General features: G+C 39.6%; 1 protein-coding gene across 2 annotated transcripts in view; it reads right to left on the reverse strand.

Moving 5' to 3' along the window:
- The window catches only part of RYR3 (ryanodine receptor 3), a gene marked incomplete at both ends in the record, with an annotated part of 506,236 nt that overhangs the window by 324,396 nt on the left and 156,846 nt on the right, over nucleotides 1-24,994 (reverse strand). For both annotated transcript variants that reach the window (XM_084241349.1, XM_084241348.1), the window contains one exon: nucleotides 23,364-23,483. In XM_084241349.1, the coding sequence (XP_084097475.1) occupies nucleotides 23,364-23,483 (120 nt within the window). The remainder of the gene's footprint in view (nucleotides 1-23,363; nucleotides 23,484-24,994) is intronic.

Genomic DNA, 24,994 nt, shown 5'->3' on the forward strand with positions numbered 1-24,994 from the left:
GAGACAGTAGTGAATGACTCCTGCTGACTCATTTTTCTACATCTACCTGCCACTCCATTCCCATTTCGAGAACTGAGGAGGAAGGTGGATGTTACTGGATGCTGTCTTATACTGTTATGTGCTGGTGGGTTTACATGGATTCAACCCCACTGCTATGGGTTGATTGAACAGTCTTATCTGCAAAGTGAAACAATTTGTAATGTCAAGAGCCCAAAGAGAAAGAGCAACTGTAAGACCAAAAGCCAAAAGTAAGAAAGTAGAGCTGAGGTAACTAGGAGAAATGAATCTTATATTCTTGGATCCAGATTATGGAAAGTCAAGACAGATGTCAAGAGATGTTAGCATCTCCTCAGACCAGAGATGGCTCTGAATCTAGGAAGTCAGGGACATGGTCAAGTGATTTTTATCTCTGGGGTTCCATGTCAACAGGGACAGGAGCAGCGATCATGTTAATTATAGAAGAACCAGGAACTAAGAGCGAACACTGGAATACATTGAACCTTTCATTTTTTTTTGTTTTTCTTGTGTTATTTCTTCCGTTTTTTTTTTTTTAATGTTCTATCTCCTTGGGTTGATTATTTATACGGAGGAATGACTTTTGGTCTAGAAGTGTAATGGAATATTAAAGAAAGAAAGGTAACCCCTGTGGTCAAAAGAATGGTAAGTGAGGTAACCCACAGGAGAACTACAAGCCAGCAGCAAAACTCAGGGGGGCAAAACTGGGGTTCTTTAAGCAGCCAGCACTCATCATTCAGAGGTAAGCCTTGAAACTTCTGAATTTTATGAAGAAGCACAGTATTCTCAAATATTGTGAGTCTACTCTGGTAATAAATAGGGCAGATGTTTGTTCTCTCATGGCTCTGGATCACAAATTGTGTAGATAAAGGGAGTCTTTTTCTCCAAGGACAAATATATTTGCCAGTAACGGGGAGAGCTGGACTCAGTCCCCATTGTCCTGGTTTCTATATGCATTTTGTTTGCTCATTTTACAATGCCGCCTCAAACAAGAACCATCTACCTATGGTGGCTCAATGCAGCCCTAGTCAAAGATCATGATGAAAATGCATACATTGTAGAAAAATGAAAAATTATGTAAAAAATATATAAAATAGAAAAAAATAGAAATTTTGGAACACCAAAATAAATAAATAATTGGGGGAAAAAAAGGTCATGAAAGAGAAGCTTGCCAACCACGATGGTGCAGAAAATCATTCTGTCCTCCTGAAAATGTTCCAGGCCAACTGGATACTTTGGGGCATAGTGTGGCATTGGGTAAGACCAACTTTCCATGGGACAGAATCAAGAAAGCCGGAGATGGCATGTGTAATTGGTATTTCAGGAGCTTAAGCCCTTGGAAGACATTATCTCATCCAACTGCAGGAGACATGAGCTCATTAAAAAATTTCTTATCTATTATTGATAGTACACAATTGTATTTAGATTTTAAAGGCAGAGTCAGTTATTAACCAAACTAATACCCACCCCCTATCTCAACCAGGTCTTATTTATTCATGCAGCTAAATGTTTTTTTAAACTCATCTTTGTCACCTTTGTTAAGTTGTGGCTAGATTATAATAAAGAAAGTTAGATAGTAAATGTTCAAATCTGAAGCTGCGGCTATCTCCGGATTTCTAAAAAACAGAAGATATTTTACAGCCATTTTTGAAGTGGGTCAACTGAGATGCAAAGGTATTATATAAAACTTACACCGTCTAGGGAGATACAAGAAAAGGAGGCAATATACATTTTAAATGTATCTATTTAGCTATTTAAATAATACCAGGTATTGTGCTAACTACTTTATAAATATTTCATCTAACTCTTATCTCAATTTTTTCAGGGAAGTGATTAGAGTCATTTAATAGATGAGATAATTGAAACTTGGAAAGGGAGCAAGCAGGAGATAGCAATTAAATCCTGAAGTTCAAACTCAACCCTTCTCACACATATGTCAATATCCCTGAAGAGAAGCTTCCTCTCTACTCAAAAGCAGAATTCTAACCCTACTGGGTGGCCTCTTGATAGCTCTCACACTTTGATAAAAAGTTAAGAACTTCATGTTAGGTTCTCTATTTTGGAAAGGCTGCTGAGGATGCAAATACTCGGGACTATCAGGGATCATAAGTTCTGAGCTTCAGAAAGTTCTGATTCCTGACAGGCAAGATTATTTCTACCTTCACGCAGTTTTAAAATCTAAAACTGACTAATCATGCATGTAAACAAACAATCTCTTTAAAAAGGCATTTTAACTTTGTATGATGGGGCAAATTGCCACCAAGTATATACATACGTAGCTTTTAAATTTTAAACGTTTTGAAGAAAGAGACTTTGCCTGTCTGTGTTAAGAGCTATTATCATGAAACAGGTTAAATGTATAGACACTTGAGTCTTTTCTTATGTTTAATATTTTACTATGGTAAAAGAGGGTCTTTCTTAAAGTATGTACACAAACTATTCAAAGCATTTGAGTTTCAATTTTGGCTTGGATTTTGCTAACAAGAGCTTTTATATATAAACTGTGTGGCACACAAAATTGAAACATTTAGTTTTTGAGAGGAAATCTTCTTTGAGAGGAAAGGAGAATATCAATATCTGTTAAAGGAATGAAAGAAAGGCCTCTTCTGATCGCCAAATACAGGGAAGCAATGCTCTGAGCATCAAGCCACCTCAGGTGGTTCATGAGTCTTGGGATGAGTGGTTGCCCAGGGAGCTCTGACAGTTCTAGAAAAATCACTACTGCAGTGTAAGAAGACTCGCTAAGCAGAGATGTTCACAGCCATAAGTAGAGGGCTGCTATGTCAGATGTCACTCTGGTCTGAGGTTTATTCTAAGAAAGAGGGCGTATTCAGAAGCAAAGAGATAGAATAAATTGATCATGTGGCAGGGGAAGGGGAGAAGGTTATAAAGTCATAGAAAGGTATTGAGGCTTAAAAAAAAAGCTTCTGCTAGGAAATTCAATGTCACTTTAGAAGAGCACTTGAAGTTTTAATATGAAAGGAAGTGCCACTGCTACCTAGAAGCAGGAAATATAAATTTTAAGACAAAAATCCTATGTCCAAAGTTTTACTGTGAAATTGCCAACCTGAAGTGATAAAGAACTAAAAACTATATCCACAATCACTCTTTCCTTGCCCATTTCACAAATGCTCAGATATAGTATGATTATTTTAAAACTTTTCTTTATAAAAAGTTGTATTTACTTGGAAGCATTCAGAATGGCAACAAAAGAGCTGCAATTTCGTTTTGTTTTTTGCAATTACAGAGTGATATTCAATGAACAGAACAATTATTCCATATAAACTGCATCAGATATAACCAAAGATCAAAACTACCACCCTGTATGTAACTAATTTGTCCTGTGCATCAACAAGAACCTTCTTTAAATTTCCATTCCAATTTACAACCCTGTTCACACCAGGCAAGGTTAGTGGCTATTAAAAATATCACCAGGCTGGGGCCTCCCTGGTGGCGCAGGCAGTTGAGTGCCTCACTGTGAAGCTGTCCGCAGCCTCTGTAGTGCGGGTTCGATCCCAGCCGGCCAGCGAGTATCCCACATGGTGAAGCAGACCTCTCCTGGCTCGCCCGCTGCTCCCCTCAGTAGTGTATTTCATCAGTCTGCCTGTTCTGTTCCCCACTCTGTCTCCGGTGAATCCTCTCACCCTCCCTCACATCTAGCCTGTACCCTAGTTCTTGCATAAAAATAAATAAATCTTTAAAAAAAATATCACCAGGACAGGGCTCTCAGAAGACACATTTGGTAGTGTATTTACTAAAAAAGACAATGTACAAATTAAAAATAAATCTTACACAGCCTTACATTTCATTATTTTTTTTTTTTTTAAGAAATGAGTTGTGTACAGGGGGATTAAATGCTTTATAGACAAAAGGAAAAAAAAAAAAACTGTGCTAGAGCCAACTTATTCATCAATGGTCTGTTTAATTGACACTGATCAACAGATCCATTACAGCCGAGCCTCTCCTAGGGAGAATGTTTATTAATGCAAGAGAAAGCCACTCTTGCAACATCACTTATCTTTCTGATGCTGCTTCAAGATTTCTCACAAGAGTACCATAAATATAAGCTTATTTTGGAAGCACTGATGCAGAAACATGATGGGTCCAAGAACTCCTGGGTAAGACTGCTAAAGGTTCTGATTCAAGTACCCCCATGGTGAGTACTTTGAAGGAACAAGGCAGGTGATTCTTAAACAGGAGGTCTTTGACACCTCTGAGAGACACTGTAGAGCTTCCAGTAAATTCAGGTCCCTGGAAGTAAATTCATTCTTACTCTAGATCCTTCTTTAAAGAGCTCAATTCCTCAAAATATAATGGCTAATCTAGTCATTCAAATGGCTAATCTAGTCATTTAAAATGTAAACAACAGTCGTTATCTTACTCCAGAAAGCCTCCATCAAAACTAATGCCATAGAGCCCTAAACACCTAAATTCTGCCAAGCAGCAGTTGTTTCTGGCACAGTGAGGACGACAATTACTAAGTGCCTGGCAAAAATCAGTGCTGTGAAGCTTTTGTTCTTTAAAATAAGGAAGAAAGTGCAAAGAATCAGAGACTAAACGCTGGGTAGTCAGTTTGTGAAACTGCCTGCTGGGCAAAAACACAACTGACAAGGTTAATGGTTGATTTGGTTCTTGATGGAGCCTAGTTTGACTCCCTGCCTGACATGGACAGCATGTTAAACAACCAAGGCACCCACACGTGGAAACTTACAACACTTGAACCTGGAGCAAGCAGGTGTGAAGAGCACCAAATAATACCTACTACCTAAGGACCAAGATCACTGAGACAGTGACTCAGTGTATGGTCCTAAACAACAGTGGCCACAAATCAAACTCTAGGTTAATGAGCCTACAACAAGTCAGTGGGAGAGTAGTGGGACCTCAAAGTCCTTGGAACTCTAGTTCTCAATGGAACTTACCAAGAGAAACTGTTAAGCGGCTATGCTGAAGAGCCTGCACATCAAGCTAAGAATAGAGCAGGAAAGAAGGCAGAATGTCAGCAAGGAGAGGAAACCAGTGTGTGTCTTCTGTGTGCCATGGATAAGTGAGGGTTTAAGCATCAGCGACAGAGGGCGAGACACGGGATGCTGGCGTTAGAATGAAATGTGACAGGTAGAAATATCGAGACGAGGTCAATGCTGAGGAGGGCAGGCTGGAAGGAATGTCTAGTCTATGCCTGATGTTTATGTTTGGGTCTCAGTTTGGCTTGCTTTAGTCTTGACGGAAGGAATACTGACCGGCTTCATTGCTCCCACGTATTCCTTTGGCCACTCACTTATTTTCTCCTCCTTTTTGAGTGATGATGTGTTGAGAGAATTTAGAAGGCATGGTGAAGCTTTTCTCTATTGCCAAGGCAATTGTATTCAGCCACTGGCAGACAGGAGAACGCGTGACTCTCAGCCTCTGCATTTCACTATGGGAAGGGGAAGATTGAGGAAGGCATAATGAGGCACCCACAAGAGCTGAGAAGATGTCAAGCTGGAGCTTAAGGCTGACCTCTGCATCACTTATCTCTTTGGGGGACCCTCCAGTGGACAGGGTCCTGCCTTGACTGCAGCACCAGTTCCATGGGGCTCAAGGGCTCCAGCTCTTAAAGTGGCCACAAAATCCAGGGCCAACAAGGACAACAGTGTGGCTACCAAATGCTTGGGATGTTTTCCAGTCACTCCTTCCAACTCTCTCAGACTGAATGCAACGAGGAAATACAGCTTGACTCTTTTTGCCTCCAGCATGGAGTTTTTGCTTAGAAATAGGCATGCCACTATCATCTAAGTCTCAGATTAAAGAAGAAATATGGTAGGAGTAGATGGCTAGATGCTGATAACATTTTTCAGGTTTAAAAAGGAAATAACACTTTTCTCCAATGTGGAAAATGTCTTTCTATGACCTCAGAGAACTAGACCTCATTCTCCCTCAACTGTCTCAGCCGACTACAACCACTAGATGTTTACATTCACAATGGTTGCTGCTATACACAAGGATGGCTCTACATGTAAAGATTCATTTCCATGCAAGGATTCATGCCCCATGGCCCTCCTTGGAAGGGGCATGTAGTACTCACCACAGACATTTAAAAAAACCTATTTTGGGCAAGGAATTAGGACTACTAGGTAGTAGCTGCACAAACTAAAAACACTGACTTAATAAGCCCTACTTCCATGGACTGGTAATAGACCCATCACCTCTTCAGGCTCTGTCTTCAATAATGCTATCCTTACCAGGAAACACTCCAAACATGGAGGATGGGCGAACCTCAACCTGCTGTCTGTGGAGATCTGTTGGATTCCATTCTTTCCAAATCTTCCCCCACTGAATGCTGATACCTTTCACCCAGGCATGAGCCAACTCCAATCAACACAAGGAAACTAGTAGGAACTCTGTCTCTTCCTGCTTTAATCTAAACCCATCAGCAGTATCTGGTGAGGCTGATCAGCAACTCCATATCCAACACTGCCCCTGCCCAACCAAGTTCACATGCCTGGGTGTGGACTGAGTTTCCTCTCTCAGCTCCACTAAGTCACCAACCCAGGCTACTAAGGTTCCCCACCAGCAATGGAGATAGGGAATAGATGTTGCAGGACATGTCATATGGCCTTTCTTTTCCCCGTCCCTCTTGATAAACCAGCAGTGATCTCCAAGACATATAGCTGAGTTAAATTGGCACCACAAGAGAGAATGAACGTACTGATAGAAACTGATGCAGCAATGCCACACCTCAAAATCGAGAGCAAAGTCTGTCGTCCCTTTAAGATGAATGTTTCAAACTAAGCCGCTCTCCAGCGGCACTTGTTCTGATGTTCTGAGTGAACAAGATAAAAGCCATGTTTGGCTTCCTATTAAATTTGCATATTTTGGGCAAGAAGTGAGTTTGTTCATTACTATAGCAACTGGAAACTTGCCCTGGGAGGAGTGTAGGTAAGTTTGATCATGATGCTAATGAAGTCAAGGTTATAACTGCTTCACTCTGCGCTGATATCTGCATACCTAAGTTGGCTACCAGCGTTGTTTTAACTTGAATGAGGAAACACTCGCGTAAAGCCAAGGGCTACAAATTAAGACCCGTCACAGTTTTCAAAGTGTGGTCTGTGGACCACCAGCTCAAGAACCATGCAGGAGTTTGTTAAAAAGAAAAAGAGGGAAAAGCAGATTCCTGGCCCCACATAAGACCAGGATGGGGACTGAAGGATGTGCTTTGCTCAAGTTTGAGAACCACTTTCTTTCTGGATAAATCTATGCCAAACCCACAGATGCTGGACAGGCTTATCATCTATATGGATACAGTATTATTGACATTATTTACCTGGGAAGCTGAGGAATGAGCAAAACCACAGTATTTATTGTTCAACATGAAAGGTGATCGGGTGGGTTGTGGAAACTTTTTCATGAACATCAAAAAGCTCTCATCTTTCCTAGATGATTTTTTTCACAAAGTGTTATACTTTTGCTGTTTCCTAGAGATTTTGTTGAGTAATATAAAGCCTTCTTGTGTCCATACACCCTCACAGTTTGTATTAAATTCTAAAACTCTATGCATCTTTAGAAAAAAAAGGAATCGAGTTGTTTAGACCTAGATTCCACAGCCTATTATAGTAATAATTCAAATTTCAAGTGGAAGTGGCTGCTCATGGGAAGGAAGAGATGGGATAGAGATAAATTATCCTGCCCAGTATCCTTTATGCTCTTAGTCCATAGTGTACCTGGCCCATCCCAAACAGAGCTAATCTGTTCCATTTTGAAGTAAAATGATCTTGGGATGTACAGCGAAGTGCTAAAATAGGGCTTGACACAAAACTCCTTGAAGAAAGAGCTCTAATAAAAAATGAAACATTGGGTCAAGAGTTTTTTAATTTTGTCAACCATTCCATGGCTGAAAACAGCTGTTTGAAAGAGGCTTCCAAACAGCTTTCTTACGCCAGTTGTTCTCATCTAAAGGCTCTGGAAAAAGCTCAGCTGAGTTTAAGTGGAATGGAAGAAAATCATTGGAAACATCTTAATAGAGAAAGTTGTTAAATTCTGGAATAACTGAGTTAGGAACACTTTGTGATCAATCCCTGAAATAATTTGGATGAAGAAAAACAAATTAATTCCCCATAGTGTTTTGAGTTATTTAAAATCATCTAATTTGCTCCATGTCAGGAAATTAGGAACAAGCAAAATATTGTTTGCAAATGATTCACAAAATGTTTTAATTCATTGTGTTTGTTCAGATCACTATTTAAAATGAATAAAATGTTAAAAGAATCAAACTATTGAACGCACTACTGAAAAGGAGAAATAAAGCTGTCAACTGAAATGTCTGAAAAATCTTAACTTCTAAGACAGTTTTAAACATCTTTACAAAACTCTTGTCATGTGACAGACAGGCAAACTCAGACCTGAAAGGTTATTTTGAGTAACATTTTACAGCAAGTTGGAGGGAGACCAGATGTCTTGAATCACTCTCTAGTGTTCTTTGTAAACAATAGTTTGATGGATGAATTATGAGTATAATTCCAAAATTGAGTAATTTTTGTAATTAGTAATTCCAAAATTATACTCATAATTCCAAAATTCTGTAAACTCGAAAAGATCTCCAAAGAGGTTAAAACCATAACTTAAGTTTTATCTCAAGGTTTTAAAATACTCATGAGGGCATCCCCAGTGGTGCAGTGGGTTGAGCACAGCCCTGTGAAGCTGCCCGCTGCCTCTGCAGTGCGGGCTTGATTCCCGGCCAGCCAGGGAGCAACCCACATGGCGGGGCACACCTCTCCTGTCTCGCCTGCTGCTCCCCCTCAGCAGTGTCTTCGGTCCATCTGCCTATTCTGTTCCCTGTTCTGTCTCTGGTGAATTCTCTCACCCTCCCGTGCCTCTGGTCTGTACCCAGCTCTTGTATAAATAAAATAAATCTTTTTTAAAAAAAGAGGAAATGCAAATGGCCAACAGGCATATGAAAAATGTTCACCATCCCTTTTAATCAGGGAAATGCAAATTAAAACCACATTGAGATACCACCTTACACCAGTAAGAATGGCACACATCAAAAAACCCAGCAACAACAAATGTTGGCAAGGAAGTGGTGAAAAAGGAACTCTCCTACATTGCTGGTTGAAGTGCAAACTGGTCCAACCTCTATGGAAAGCTGTCTGGAGGTTCCTTAGTCTACTAAAAATGGAGCTACCATATGACCTGGCAATCCCACTCCTAGGGATCTACCCAAAGACACAAAACCATTTATTCAAAAGAACACCTGTACCCTTGTGTTTATTGCAGCACTATTTACAATAGGTTAAACCTGGAAATGACCCAAATGCCCAAAAATCGATGACTGGATCAAGAAGATGTGGTATATATACACGATGGAATATTACTCAGCAATCAAAAAAGATAAACTCATGCCATTCACAGCAACATGGATGGAACTAGAAGGAATTATGCCCAGTGAAATAAGCCAGAAAGAAAAAGAAAAATATCCACTGGTTTCACTTATAGCAGGAATATAAGGGAACCAAATAAGACATCAGTGTAAAAAAACAATAACAGTACAAAACACAACAGAGCAAAAACAGACAATTATAAACCAGAAATATCCTGCAGGGGAGGAGGCAGGAGAGGGATCAGAGGGAGGGAGGGAGGAGCACAGGGGACTGAGGTGATGGTGCACGGGTGCATTGGGGAAGGAAACTCTATGGGGACTACACCTGAGGGGGTGGGGGGAAGCAAACATTGCTCAAAAATGAACAATGATGTAAAAAAATAAAATAAATAAATAAAATACTCATGAGCAATAAAATCGATAATGTAACACGATTAGGTTTTTAAGACTCAAGTTCTACCACAGATGCAATGCATCATTTTTCTTCCATGTAAAAGCAATAACTGGAAAAGAAATGTTCTCCTAATCACAGGAAAAGAAAAGGCAAGTATTTGTGATCTCATTAGTAAGTTCAGGAGTTGGTGGAGGGAGAAAAAATACTGCTAATCGAGACCAAAATAGCAGCTATTAGGTCTGAAGAGCCAAGTACTAAGCGCTGCAGAGGGACTGGAGCATGAATAATACCTACTCATAATTCACCTGGGGCCATTTGCCTGCTGTGAGCAAGTAAATGACAAATCAACAGCAGAGCTATGGTGCCACTTTACACACTGAATAAATTCTTTGTGAAGATTTCCACCACTAAGGCACACACTGTCTTTAAATAAAAAGGACTGGTGTTGCCTCAAGCAGATAAGTTATCATGACATTATTAATAACTCAAGTAGGAAGGAGAACAATATAGATGAGGAGTGATCTCGGGGTTAAAAGGTTAGACTTTTTCTTTTTTTTTACCAGGCCCTCAGCTCCAGCAAATGACAAATGCATTAAAAAATCTTGACATATGCTGCACTTGACATTCATGCTATTTCTTTCGTATCCGTTTTCCTTCTCATTTTGATGGCTAAGCATATGTAGAAATAAAGAATCCATACAGACACACACATATAGAGAGAAAAAAAATTAGAAAATATAGAAATAGCAGACATGAGGTTCAATGTGGATGTAGAAATGGGGAGTAAAGTTTCCCAAAAGGAAATAGTTTAGCTGTTAGTTGGAAAGAACTATAATGTGGAGCCGACTCAGTAGAATCTGAGCACAAGCAGGAATGTATTCCAGCCCAGCCCTTCCACTTGATCAATTCACATACAGACCAGTATGAAATAAGTCTTTGTGTCCTGCCTGGATATAATGAGAATAGTCCCAAGGTCAACTTGTACAATAACCTGTGGGAAGTAACAACTCAATGCAGAGATCCTACTCTGGTCCTCCTGAGACAACCACAGGGCTGAGCCCACTGAGCCTGCAGGACGTTGTAAGGCCCAGAGCTTTCAGGATGTTATCGGGCACTAGCAAGGCCCCCGATTGTCCAACACAGTATCCACAAGTTGGCTGGCAAGGCTTGGAGCTACACACAGGTATTCTGGCAGCAAAGAGGAAAACTAAAAAGGCAAGTCTAACAGCTCAGCTGTTCAGCTTCCACTTCCTGCATGCCATTGCAAGGCCACCATACTCCAGAAGACAGCAGAACAAAAGCTACCAAAGCTGGTACTTTTGTTTTCTTTAGACAACTGCCACCAACTAAATTCTCTGCTGTATTATCTTTCCTCTACTGTATTCTCACTTCCTCAATGAGCTCACCTCTGATTTCCCTTCCCCCCTTCTAAATCTGCTGGAACACCGACTCGATCATCTATACTCCCCCGTCACCCACTTCCTACTTTCACCTGGAAAGATGAAAGTTGGCTTCTCCCAAAGGACTTTGCTTCCTTTGGGGACCTCCCTGTTGCAGGATGCTCATTCTCTCACACCTCGGGTCACTCGGGGCTGGGATGTGGGGTCCGTGTCTTTCCCCTGGCCAGAACTGTTTCTAGATCACTGCTTTGCCACAAGCAACTCCTTCTCCTGTAGGCTTCCTGCACTGGGTAGTGACCCCATCTACCCTTCCTTTTCATGACTTGTGTATTTCCTTCACTTTTCCTTGTGCATGGACATGTGTGGCCCCTTATGATTTCTGCTCCAGGTGATTTGAACATTCACATTGTTATCTGTAGAATGGTGTCCCCTCCTCCTTCAAATAATATGTTGAAATCATAACATTCAATGCTTGTGAATAGGGCCTTATTTGGAAAAAAGATCTGTGCAGATAAAAATCACATTAAGATGAGGTACTTAGGCTGGGGCTTAATCCAATATGGTTGATATCCTTATTGGAAAAGGAAAAGACCATATGAAGACAGGAATCACTAGGAGAAAAGGGTCAGGTGAAGCAGTGGAGGCTGAGGGGCAGGGTGGTGGCTGCCACAAACCTGGGAACACTGGAGTTACCCAGAAACCCAAGCGGGCACAGAGCCATCCTCCCAGAGAGTACTCAGATGGCGCTTATTCTGCTAATATCTTGGCTTCAGATTTCAGAGAATAAATTTTTATAGTTATAAGTCACCTGGTTTCTGGAAATTTGTTTTAGTTGTTTTAAGAATTGTCCCAAGGTCAATTTGTACAATAACCCAGTGGGAAGCGACTACTCAATGCAGAGATCCTACACTGGTCCTCGAGACACTGAGCCTACAGATATTAAAAGGCCCAAAGCATGCAGGATGCTACAGGGCACTAGCAAGGCCCCCTACTGTCCATTATTTTGAATTGTGTGAATAGCATACAAGCATGCTTGATGAGTGGCACCTCTAGCTAGACCATTGCCACTCAGTTATTTTGCTTTCTCTTTCTCACTGATCTTCCACACTTCAGTTCAGTCACCCTCTCATACCATACACCTCAGACTTGTTTTCACTCCAAGCGCCCCACGCTGAGTCCTCTGCTGGCCACACCCGACTAGCCATCCACTCCTCTGCCAGTTTGCTTGGCTGCTCTCTCAACTGCTCTCATCATTACCTTTTCACTACCAGGCCCCGCTCCATTCAGCTGAAACTCCAAGATCTCAAGGTCCGGTCTCCTAAACTTCCTGTACTTGTTGTTTATCAACACTTACCTGGGTACAGTTTAACCCTGACTGATTCAACTACCCACTTTCTTCAACTATTTACTACTAAGCGCTGACAAAAATGACACAATTCAAAAAATTGGTAGTCCTAAAAAATCATGGTTGCCAATCTCAACTGGCTCTTGCTGCTGGACCCTAACACTGCTCAGCAATCCTACTATCCTTCCCAGGCCAGTTTACTCACTAAAACTTTCTGCACGAAACTTCCATATGTACTCTCATCTTTCCGTAGTCCATGGAATAGGAGTTCTTCCTTTACTTGAAGTTGAATTCCTCGTCTCTGTTATTATTGTCAACCCTTTACACTAACAGCGTGTCTCATAGTAAACCACCCTTTTCCTCTCCTTTATCTCATCCTTCTCCATTTGTACTTGTATCATTATTTTAACGTGTGTAAGTCTCTATTACAAAAATCCTTCCATCCTCAGGTCCTCTCCAACTATCATTCTTTCAGAGGTGTCTGTACTGGCTAGCTTTCTTTTCTTTCCGCTTACTCTTCACCTCTGCCAAAGTGACTTCTGGCCTCACCACTCCATTGAAAATGCCTGCACTAAGATCGCCAATGACCTCCACGGTCATGTATCTAATGGACACACTTTGTTCTCACACTACTTGACCTTCAAGCGGCTGCCACCCTCTCAGCTATGCTCCTTCTTGACACTTCCTTTAGCTCCTGTGGCTTCCGTGACATTACACTTGCCTGTTTTCCCTCTGATCTCTCAGGTTTCTCTTTTTTATTCTCTGTGATGCTTTTCTTTTCCACCCCTCATTTTGAAATATTGCCATTTTCCAGGCTCTCTCTAATTCTCTTCCTAATCAACATTTATTCATATTCATTCTCATAGCTTGAGATATTGCCCTTGAGTCAACAATTCCTAAATATTATCTCCACTCCCACATCTTTTCTGAACTTCTGATCCATATATCAAAATTTCTGCTTGGATGTCTTTCAGGCCATTTGAACTTAATGTGGCTAAAATTCAGTTGATAAACATCATCATCACACTCTTCCCAATATACCCTATTTCACAAATTACTATGTCATCTACAGGCATCCAGAGCCTGCAAGTTCAGAGTCACACTTGACTCTTCCTACCTCTATCCTCTCACCATTCTATGCATTCTATTTATCATCCCTGAATCAAACTTAATCTCCATCTACTCATCTTTTTTACATCAGAGGAACCTGTACAGATTCTAAAAGTTTGTTTCCCTCTGATAATAAGCTCTTGTTCAGATTCAGCTCTCATCTTTATTACTTCTAAATCTATGTCCTTACCCCCTGTTTTCTTTTGCACATGCAAAGCTGAGACTCAATTTAATTCCCTCACGACTAATGCCATCTATTCTCCCTCTTGCAAACTCAATCTTTCCTTGCCTGGAACTCCTTCCTCTCTACCTAGAAACATGCCTTTGTCGTTCACCATGGAAAGTTCTTATAAACTACGTTGCACTTCAACTTTATGACCTACATTTCTCTTCCTTTCAACACTCAGCTTCTTTAAGAGCTTTCTTCACTGGTGAAGTTCTGGTTCTGATAATGTCAGAGGTGCTTATAGCAAAAAACAAGCAAACTTTCCTACAGTAACAGTTATAAATTCTAGACAAATATTTTCAAACATAGTTTGAAAGTGATGGAGAGTAACTTAAAACTAGAAGGAATCTGTCTTTTGAAAGATGGGAAGCCAACAAGTGATGTCCACATTTAAATCAAGTTTCCCCTAAGGATAATTCTTTATTCATGGGGTACACAGGAAGTAGATCTCAAAAAATAATAGCTGTGAGGGAGTCAGAGGCCTGAGTTTTGGACTATTGGACTAATAATTACAAAAAAAGAATAATAGAAATGACAAGACCACTATAAAGGAAAAAAAAAACAAACAAATTTAGGATACAAATTCCACTCAAATATTTGGCCAACTCATCAACTGTTTAAGGCAATATTCCAATTATCAAATAGAAAGCAACAGCTGCAACATTAAAGCAGAATTTCAGAGTGTTTGGTATTCAAGTTTCACTATTTAGAGGTGGTTAGAAAACACTTCACCATTTTTATTAATACCCAGGAGAGCTATATCCTAAGATCAATGACCATGTCCTAGAACTGTATCCCAAAGCTAAAATAAACCAACCTCCCCAGATCAAAGAGATCCACCAGTAATTTAGCTGCCTGCTAGCAAAAACTACAATACTTTTCAGAGAAAGATCAAAGAAACCAGAAAAACTACGACGTATCACCTATAGGTTTCAGTATACAATTACTAGATACACAAAGAAACAAGCAACTGTGATTTAAAATTAAAAGGGGAAACAATAGTCATTAAAAGCAGATCATAGATGATAAAAAAAATAAAGCACCCCTATAGGCAATCCAGATATTGGCATTAGTGGGTAAGAATTTAAAATCACTAGTATAAATATGTTCACCAATTAACTAGAAAAATTGAAGTAATGGAGAAAAGAATGAATTGCAGGAAAACATGTAAAATCTTACAAGTAAATAAACTGAAATTTTATAATTTAAAAATAAGTATCCAAAATAAAAAAAAAACACCAGTGGTAATTAATAACAAATTTACAATAAAAAAGAGTTAAGTAAACTAAAATAAATGAACAAGAATTAGTCACACTGAGTAAAAATTAGTTTAAGAAAGACAAATGGTTTTAGTGGTCTATGGAACAATTCAAAGAAATTTAATAAATAATTGGAGTAGCAGCAGGACAGAGTGAATATGACAGAAAAAATATAATAAAAAATAATGGTCCCCCAAATTCCAAGCTTGTTTTAAAAAATACAACTATTAAGAGACCCATAAAACTCAGCAACATTCAGGCAGGATAAAGATAAGGAAAACCACCCTCAAACACATTATTCAGACAGCTGAAAATCAGAGCTAAAGGAAATATTTTTCAAACTTTCTGTTGAGGGTAAAAGACTCAGAATGATAAAATGAGAGGTAAGTTTTCTTTAAAAAAAGAAATGTCAAAAGACCAAAACACCATCTTTAAAGTGCTGAAAGAACAAAAAAAGTCAAATAGAATTTTATATCCAGAGATATTACCCTTCAAGAATAGGTACAAAATAAAGGCATTTTCAGTGAAACAAAACTGGGAGCAAACCTGCCCTACAAAAAATGCTAAGAGATGTTCTTCATTCTGAAGGAAAATGCTACCAGGTGGAAACCTGGATCTCAGCAAGGATGACGAACACTGAAAATGGTCCATATATGGATCTCACATACACAGAAAACTGTTTTTCCTTTTTGTAATTTCTTTAAAAGATAATTGACTCTTTGGAGCAAAACTAATTAGAAAATATTGCATATTATATAATTTGTAGAGATAAAATACATTACAACAATAGCAAAGGTTATAAGGACAGTGGTATAATATTAATTCAAGGGAGGCTGTGACGATTTAAAGATATTGATGACTGGTTCAAGAAGATGTGGCATATATACACAATGGAATATTACTCAGCAATCAAAAAAATAAACTCATGCAATTTGCAGCAACATGGATGGAGTTGGAAGGGATCATGCTCAGCAAAATAAGCCAGAAAGAAAAAGAAAAATACCAGATGGTCTCACTCATAGCAGGAATCTAGAAAACCTAAATAAGGGACCAGGAAAAAGACTAATTATAACAAAGAAAAAATCAAAATCAACAAGTAACTATAAACCAGAGATGCACTACGTGGAGGGGGGTTGGGGGGAGAGGAGAGATTCGGGTCAAAATAAGGGGGATAGGAATTGTATGGGGAATATAACCAAAATGAAAATGCACACATTGTGCAAAAATGAAAAATGATGTAAGAATTATATAAAATAAAATACATTAAAAATATGAAGAGATTGAACTACAAAGTCAATAGGTGAGATAAAATACAATACTTAAAAATTCTTGATTTATCCTTAAAAAGGCAGAAAAATGGGGACAAAAACTAGGGGGCAAAAGAAAACAAATAACAAGATGGTAGAATAAAACTATTAATTATTACGATAAATATAAATGGACAACACTCCAATAAAACAGTAGAATCTATATAATGGTAGAAAAAGCAATATTCTGCTAAAAAGGAAAGATTTAAGTATAAATCTATAAAAATATAAATGAGAAAAAAAAGATGTATCACACAAGCTGTAAGCTTAAGAAAGCACATGGTTACATTAACATCAGTTGATAGTAACTCTAAGGCCAAGGAAAATAGGTATGTTTAATGAGAGAAGGATCAAATCAAGTTTTGACCTAAATACATATGACATGAGTAACAGAGCTTTAAAATACATGAAGCAACACTGACAAAACTAAAGGGAGACATAGAAAAACACTCAGTTAATAGTTTTTTCCCCTCCTCAGTCATAGTTTTTAACACCTCACTAGTAATTGATAGGCCTAGTTGATAGAATTCAGCAGACATAGGTTTGAATTCCATTATCAACCATCCTGACAAACTACATTCAACAACTACAGAACACACATTTTTCTTAAGTACACATGGCACATTCACCAAGAATAAGCTTCCAAGGCTTGACCTCGTATACACCATGTTTTCTGGTCATTTTAAGCTTAAATTAGAAATCAGCAGCAATAAAAAACTATATTCCACTGATTTTACATTTAAAGTTATTCATTGCCTATCCCTTTTCATCTACCTTATTGACTCTGACGCTATACTTCATTTTCTAAGGTCACAAATGTCATTTTGATCCTCAAATCAAGGTCTTTAAAATATTTATTCAGTACATAGGTAAGCAACAGTTCTTGAAGACGTAATGTGTGTCTGACCCTCTACTGAGGATCATACTAGCTACTGCCAAAATAGCACTTTAAATATATCAGACAGTCCTAAGTACTTTATAATTATGAATCCTTGTAATTGAGTCTGCTGTTATAAGAATCCTATGAGATGGGTACAGTTTTAAAGATGATAGAACTGAGGCATAAAGGGAAAACCACTGGCCTATGGTCAGAAAGCTATTCAGTAATGGAGCCAGAATCACTAACCCAGACAATCTAGCCCCATGCTCACATTTCTTAACCAGAGAGCGACATAGTGTTGGATTTCAGTGTCAGACTACAGAGGGCGGAAGAAAAGGGAAAGCATCACACTCAATGACTAGTTGTTTTGATTCGCTGTTCACCATGTTTTCATGTTCTATATCTCAATACAGAGGCACTTAGTTGTCTGACTTAACCCCCTTAATAAACTTACTTTCTATAAAATAGATTATAATCTCATTTATACTATAGAAAAGTTATAAAATTTTAACATTGCTTTATACACTCTCTCATAGAGTTTGCATTTAATGGTTTGTGTCTGATTAAGTAAAATACATATTCCTAATTTTGGAATGTCAGGCATTCAGAGAACAGATGCGAGAAGGCTGTGGGAGGGGGAGATGGAGACCTGCCCAGGTATTCTTAAACTCTAACCACATGAAGAAAATCTGACTTCTTTATCCTTAAGTTGGATCCTTGATACTCATTAATGCTAAGTATTATAAAAATTAGACCGTGATTCAACTTTGGAGTGAGTAATCTTCAGGAAGTCACTTTGTCTAAATTCTCGTACCTTTCTTCTCTGAAAATGTGAACAATATTGTCTCCATAGGGTTGCAAAGATTAAATGGCAGCAGGTGAACACCCACATGGCATATGGTACAGGATGCCTGATCAATGCTAGGAAAAAAAATAGCGGGTGGATCAATATTTCAATTTATAAGTAGCTATGTTACATGACAAGGGAGTTTTTTTGTTTTTAAATAAGTTTCAAAATAGTTTGGCTTTTCATAAGATCTCAAGTCCATGGAGAATTCTACACACTAAAATATCGATCAGAAGTTCAAAGAGGAGTATACAAGCACAGGCTGAGCCTGTTTCTGCAAATTTGCACAGGCTTAGTTTTTTAGGAATGAACAGTGCAGTCTATTTCTAGAAAATAAAAGTAATAGAAAATAAGGAGTTTTTACGCAGGAAGTCTATGCCATCTACATAATGCTGTTGGCAAAACTACAGATGTTTAAATCTTTGGTCTTGAGAGGGGCACAACTTTTCTAGAAACCATAGTAGGGTATACTCTCCATTTTCAAAAGAGAAGGTTAAAGACAATAGAAGTAAAATTCCCCCTGGAAATTTTCAGTTTGAAAATTAGATTTTTTACATTGAATAAACTATGATCAGTAAGATATATACAGTGTTTCCTAAAAGAGAAGTGAAATTTCATTCTGAGAGAGGTAAGGTTTCTAGACTTTAGAGACTTCAAAGTGTACTATAAAGCCATAATCATCAAAACTGAATGGTATTGGAACAAGAACAGACACACCGACCAATGGAACCAAATAGAAAATCCAGAAATAAACCCACAGATTTATGGTCATGCTGTTGACTTTTAAAGGGCACAAGTGTAATAGTTTCATTTCTTTGATTGCTGTTTCATCATTAAAAGCCAATGAATCAACAAACCTTGATTTGCTGAAAACCCTTCCCATATTGTTCTTAATGTGTGGTGACCTATTACTAAGGAAGGTGGAAATCAGAATTTGGAAAGGTGTTGGGGTTCCAGACACATCTGACAAGGCCACACCAATTAAATAATTGTATTAATGGAAATAACTGATAAACATTAGGAAATTCCTTCAGTTTACTGTTTAGTATTGTTCTTGGGATAACCTGATGAATTTTATAGGTAAATTATGTTACTCAGGAACACTCCTTTGGGTAAAAATGATCCAATATTGACAGCTTACTTCTGGACTGGGGCTTCTAGAAAGCCCCTTCTTGGACAATTCCTCAGTTGTGATGACTTTTGTAGCTGGGGTGTTCCTTTTGGGATTCCCAAAAGCCTGTCTGTGGATTGTTCCATGATACATTGGCTTTAGCTGCACTGTGGATAAAAGCCACAGTGACTCTAATGCCTTGTGGTGTGGACTTTGTCTCTGCACCTGAGCTATCGTCTGGTGTAGGGGACTCAGAAGTCAGTTCCTGGACTACATAGTTCCTGCTGGAGTACCCAGCTTCCCAACTGGCATTCTCTGGCTCCTGCCCATTGAACAGATTGATGTCAAATGGTCTATGACAGTCTTGAGTCTAGATGTTAAGCTGAACCAAACAAAATCCCCCAGTGTACACTGAAAATAAAAAATGAGATGTTAGATTAAGGACCAGCGGGAAAGCAATAAATCCCTGATTTCTAGGAATAAGTTTTCGATGTTAAAAATTTAGTAAATAAATTTGATGAAATAAAGAAGCAATGCTTCCCCTCCATGTTCCTTGGTTCTGGTTATAATTCTGAGTCTTTCCTACAAAACAAAGTACCTTTTCATTCCTGGTGCAATGCCCATTTGAAAGCTGAATAATCATGTGGCCTTCAATTAATAACAGCACCATGAGGAGATCCTCAAAGAAGGGTGGGCCATGACAAGGAGCAAGCAGTCACAAGAGCTCTCCAAGGTGCTAAATAGTCTGCATTACTAGAACAAATGATAATATTCTTGTACTTTTGTTTCTTATTCTTCTACCCTCTCATTCCTTGCTTCAATGTGACCTTATTCTCAGGGCCTGTACACTAAGAATATCTTTTGAGCACCTTATCTCATCTCTTCTTTTTCTGAAGTCTTTCTTCTAGCTAGAATTCATCTCAATCTTATCTTTCTAAGTCTCAAATAGCTTCAAGTGCCCTTGACTAGGAATGCCTAAGGTCACCCACTGGATCTCTAGCCACTAATAAGAATGTTTTTTGATGTCTGTGTCCAGTGCCAGGTGTAGGAAGACATCTCATGTCACATCATGACTTATGTTGGTTTCTAAGCAACTAAGGAGGACACGGTTGTGCAATTTGCTGGTACACAATTAGGAGAATATTTAGTGAAAAGGAGGGGGCAGGCCAGAAGAAAGGTAGGCATGGTTACAGTTGACTGCAGGAAAGACCAAAGTCACAGAAAATGGTTTCATCCAGTAGGCTGCTCCCAGGAATGGTGACAAGAAACTGATTCCCTTTCCTACCCTTTCCGTGAACTTGACCCTGTTTTTTCTGTGAGAAGCCCCCATGGTGCACTTTTCTCACACTGTGTGTAAAAGAAACACACTCTCACATGGTGAGAGTGGTGTGCTCACTGTAACAACTGGTATATCCCTTCAGGAAAGCAGTTTGATAGTGTTCATGCTCCAGAGAACATTCACTCTACTCCTGGATAGTCACTCTACTCCAAGAAGCAAAATTACAAACAAAACATACATAATTTTTCAATGTGTATAAAGACTACATAGTAATATGAAACTGGCTGAAACATTAGAGAAAAAAGCAGAATGCCTGATCACCCACTATGTGTACAACTGTGAGAACAAACAAGTGCATGTGTACAAAGACCAGACTAAGACAAAAATGAAATTGTGGGCCCTCCCTGGGGCGCAAGGGGTTAAGCACTGCACTATGAAGCAATCTGCAGCCTCTGCAGCATGAGTTCGATCCCCGGCCAGCCAGACAGCACCCCACATGGCGAAGCAGACCTCTCCTGACTAGCCCACTGCTCCCCTCAGCAGTGTATTTCAGTCAGTCTGCCTGTTCTGTTTCCCGCTCTGTCTCTGGTGAATCCTCTCATCCCCAGCATCTCTGGCCTGTACCTCAGATATTATATGCATAAATAAATAAATATTTTAAAAAAAAAGAAATTGTGACAAGGTGATGAAATTTTGAAAGATACATTGAATCTCTTTAAAATTCCTTAGTCTTATTTTCCTGTCTTAAATTCAAAAAGGACATCTACAGCTGGATGTTAGGAAGGCTATGATATGATCGTTATTTTTAAATCCATGGGGATACAAAGCATTGTTAGGTTATGAAAGGTAACTATTTTTATCTAGTTTAGGTAACATGGTTTAGGTAAGATTAAATTATAATAGCCAATGGTTATATAGTGTTTAAAATGTGCCAGGCACTTCACATGTATTAACTCATTTAATCCTACTAATAATCTTAGTAGGTAGTTCCCATTGAATGCCCATTAAGCAGCTGAGGTAACTAATTCAGACAGGTAAGGTACCTGTCTGAAGACAAGACAAGATCCTGTCTTAACTGGTGAGTGGTAGAGACACCATTCACACTGACAGTCGGAGGCCCACTGGATGGATGCCTAGAAAGTGGTACAACTTGTTGCTAATTCACACCAATGTTCTTTCCACATCACTGGCCTGCACCTCAGCTGGCAGATGAGAAGCTGAACAAGAGAGCGACTTGCCTATGGTCACAAGACTAGTTAATGGCTGAGAATTCACTCTTTGGCTTCTAATGTAATGATCTTTCTATTATCCCAGACTATTGGGATTGCAAAGAAAAATAACCTAGCTGAGAACAAAAGCAAATGAGAAAAGACCTGGGGGAAACCAAGTGTAAGACATCTAAAAGGATATAAAAAAATCTTTCTTGTCTCTTTGTTTTGCCATTTATTTTTCTGTGACTCTGCCCCACTGGTACTGTTCACACATGCCACTGGCAGAGGTTTGGGTTCATGGGTCAGTGACCTAATGAGAGGGACAAGGGTGACAGACAGAAGAGGGGCTTTTTAGTGATGTGGTCATCACAGTTGCTCAAACTCCATGTGTGTGTCTGTGCTGTGTAGTTGCATATGGGAAAACCACATGCCAATCAGTGAACTCATGCTGCAGTGGCTGCTGATAGCTTCTTAGTGCTGAGACTTACCTCCTTGCGCCACCCGGGAGGCCGAAAAACATAACAATTTCTTATTAGGAAAAAAGGCACTGTGAGGAAAAAATGGGGCGTGCAATGAATGGTGTGATGGCAAATTGCACATCAAGTTGGCTAAAATATAGTACTCAGGGATCTAAACAAGTTCCTATCTAGGTTTTGGTGTGAAGGTACTGGTGGATGTGAGCAGCATCTATGATGGGGTGACTTTAATAAAATTGATTCCCTTGATAACGTGGGTGGGCCTAACCCAATCAGTCGGAGACCTCAAGAATAAAAACTGGTTCCCTGGGGAGAAAAATCTGCCTCAAGAAATTACTCTTGCCTAAGTTTTCAGCCTATTGAGAGGATCTAGAGTTCAGACTTGACAGTCTCCATTCTTGTATGAGTCAATTCCTTAAAACAAATCTCTCTGTGTCTTTCCATCTATCAAAAGATATCTTATTGTTTCTGTTTCTGGTCATCACGTTCATCTGGATATGAAAACTGATGATATAAAGGTCTTGTCAGGATGCAAAGTACCGCGAGAATGCTGAGCACAGCCCCACTTGACTACAGGCAGTGAAAAGCAAGAATGGTCTGCAAATGGAGTAAGAAAAGTTTGGCCAAAGAAACATGCCATGACATGTCTCCACATGGCAGGGAGTGGAGTGCACATTCCTCTCTGTCCCGGGTCACAGCAGGCAGACAGACTAACCATCTCAGCACTGTTAGACTGAAAAGGCTGTGTCTAAGGGTGTCTAAGCACCCAGGAGTCCCTGTAGCGATCAAATGACAGCTGGGAGAAAAACATGCACTCAGATTTCTAGAATTAACAACAGGAAAAGGAGTTCTGAGAGTATTAAAAGAACCTCCTCTGTGAGGGCTGACAGTGACCTCAGGCATCCAAGTGTTCTGGTGAACAGTGACAGACAAGGCACCTCTAATTCCTCACTCTGGGTTCCTGCTGCAATAGTTCCGGGACTGAGATCTTGTTTTGAATCTGATCTGCTTCCCATTTTAAAAATAAATGTGTCCTTTTAAAATTTCTTCCTTATCACCCTCCCTCGTCACCATCTCCTGACAGTCCTATTATTCCAAACAAATGCTTGGGAGGCCAAGGGGGAAGACACAGGGCAGGTACTCCAACTCACCTTGGCTTCAGAAGTGGGTTCCAAGAAACACAGGCGATTCCCAAGTCCCTCAGCGGCCAGGCAGAACTTCCTTTGCTCCTTGTGAATGTTTGCAATGCACTGGAGAACCACTTCATCTTCCTGCCAGAAGAGCAGAGACACAAACATGAGTGGTAAGGGATGGCCTCCTGTGCTGAGCCAGACCCCCAGGTCACCTTGCTGAACCTTCATTGCTTATCCTGGCAGTCCTAATGAGAGGTGTATGCTTTGGAATTTTATATAAAGGAGAGTTTCTTGTTCACACAGCATAACTGAGGACTTGCCCTGAGTCAGAATTCTTCTCAGTCCTGGGTTAGGGTCAGTGAGGGCAAGTGCAGGGAACAGAAATACTACATATTACACACCTCACTTCTGAGATGTATACAACGCACACAACATGAGCAGATCAACATGAACGAACATGAAAGTAAATCTAAGTGTTCTAGATACAAAAAAGAAAAGAGTAAGGTGCAATTGAGGGAAACAGAATACAGCAGAGAACAGAGGGAGGTGGGATTGGTGGAGGCAAAATCTGTTTTGTGTCAGGCTGTGGAGGAGGCAAGAGGCATGTCTTGTCGGGGGATGGAGCGTAAGTAGGGGGAAACACATTTGCTGGAGATGACAGGAGGAAACTGCGGAGGCTAATAGGAGATGAGTTTCAGACATTCAGGGGACGACTGCAAGAAGCCTTGAGGATTCAGACTGAAAGGAGGAGGTGAAGGTCAAGTAGAGGAGCAACGCTGAATCCCCAGGGTCCTCCCTCCTATACATCATTCTCAAAGGCGGCCCTCCCCAATTTCAGAGACCTTGTTTGGAATAGCATTTCTCTTGCTATTCTGGTCTCTGTTGGTCCAGAAACCAGTTAATTTCCATTTCCACTAATATGCCCTCCTCTTGCACAACTTCCTGAGACCGAGAAAGAAATATTTCCTGTGTCAGTTACGCCATTCTTGCTCCTCCAATCTGTCAATCTGTGTTCTCCATCACTCCTTTGCTGTGGGTTTCAAATACCAAGAAAATTTCCCATTGTGGTGAAGTTGAACAAGTAAATCAAAGAGCTTATGAGCTTCCTCCTTAGTAATTGTTCTCCTGTCCCTCTGTCTCACCCCCAAAATCCTGGTGTTAGTGTTTACCCCAGAATATTGGAAAGGTAAATTGAGCAGAATGGTTTTCCTTAAACTCTATCTCAGTCAATGGAAAAATAAAATCCTTCCACCTGGTGGTTATGGAAAACATATTCAGTAGTAACAGACCCCCAAGGAGTCTGCTTGTACCCAGAGATTGCTGAGAAGCTACAAAGAAATGCAGTAAGTCATAAATCACAATATGAAAAGACAGGGAAAAAAAAAAACAGCTCCACATCTTTACTAGCACTTAAATATCACTGATCATAATTAGAGTGAGCTAGTAATCAATTCCAAAGTCTTTGCTTAGTGTGAATTCAGAATTCTTGGTCTTCATTTGAATTGAGACAGAAGAAAACTCTGAAATGTCACTGTTTTCAAAATGTGGACTCACTGAAACCTGAGGAGAACGTAGTTTCTCCCAAGGTAGAGTCTCGCCCATATGCTCTCCCTAGAGGATACTGGCAGTGGGAGAGAACTCTAAGTTGC

This window comes from Talpa europaea (assembly GCF_964194135.1).
Source record: "Talpa europaea genome assembly, chromosome: 8".
Taxonomy (NCBI): Eukaryota; Metazoa; Chordata; class Mammalia; order Eulipotyphla; family Talpidae; genus Talpa; species Talpa europaea.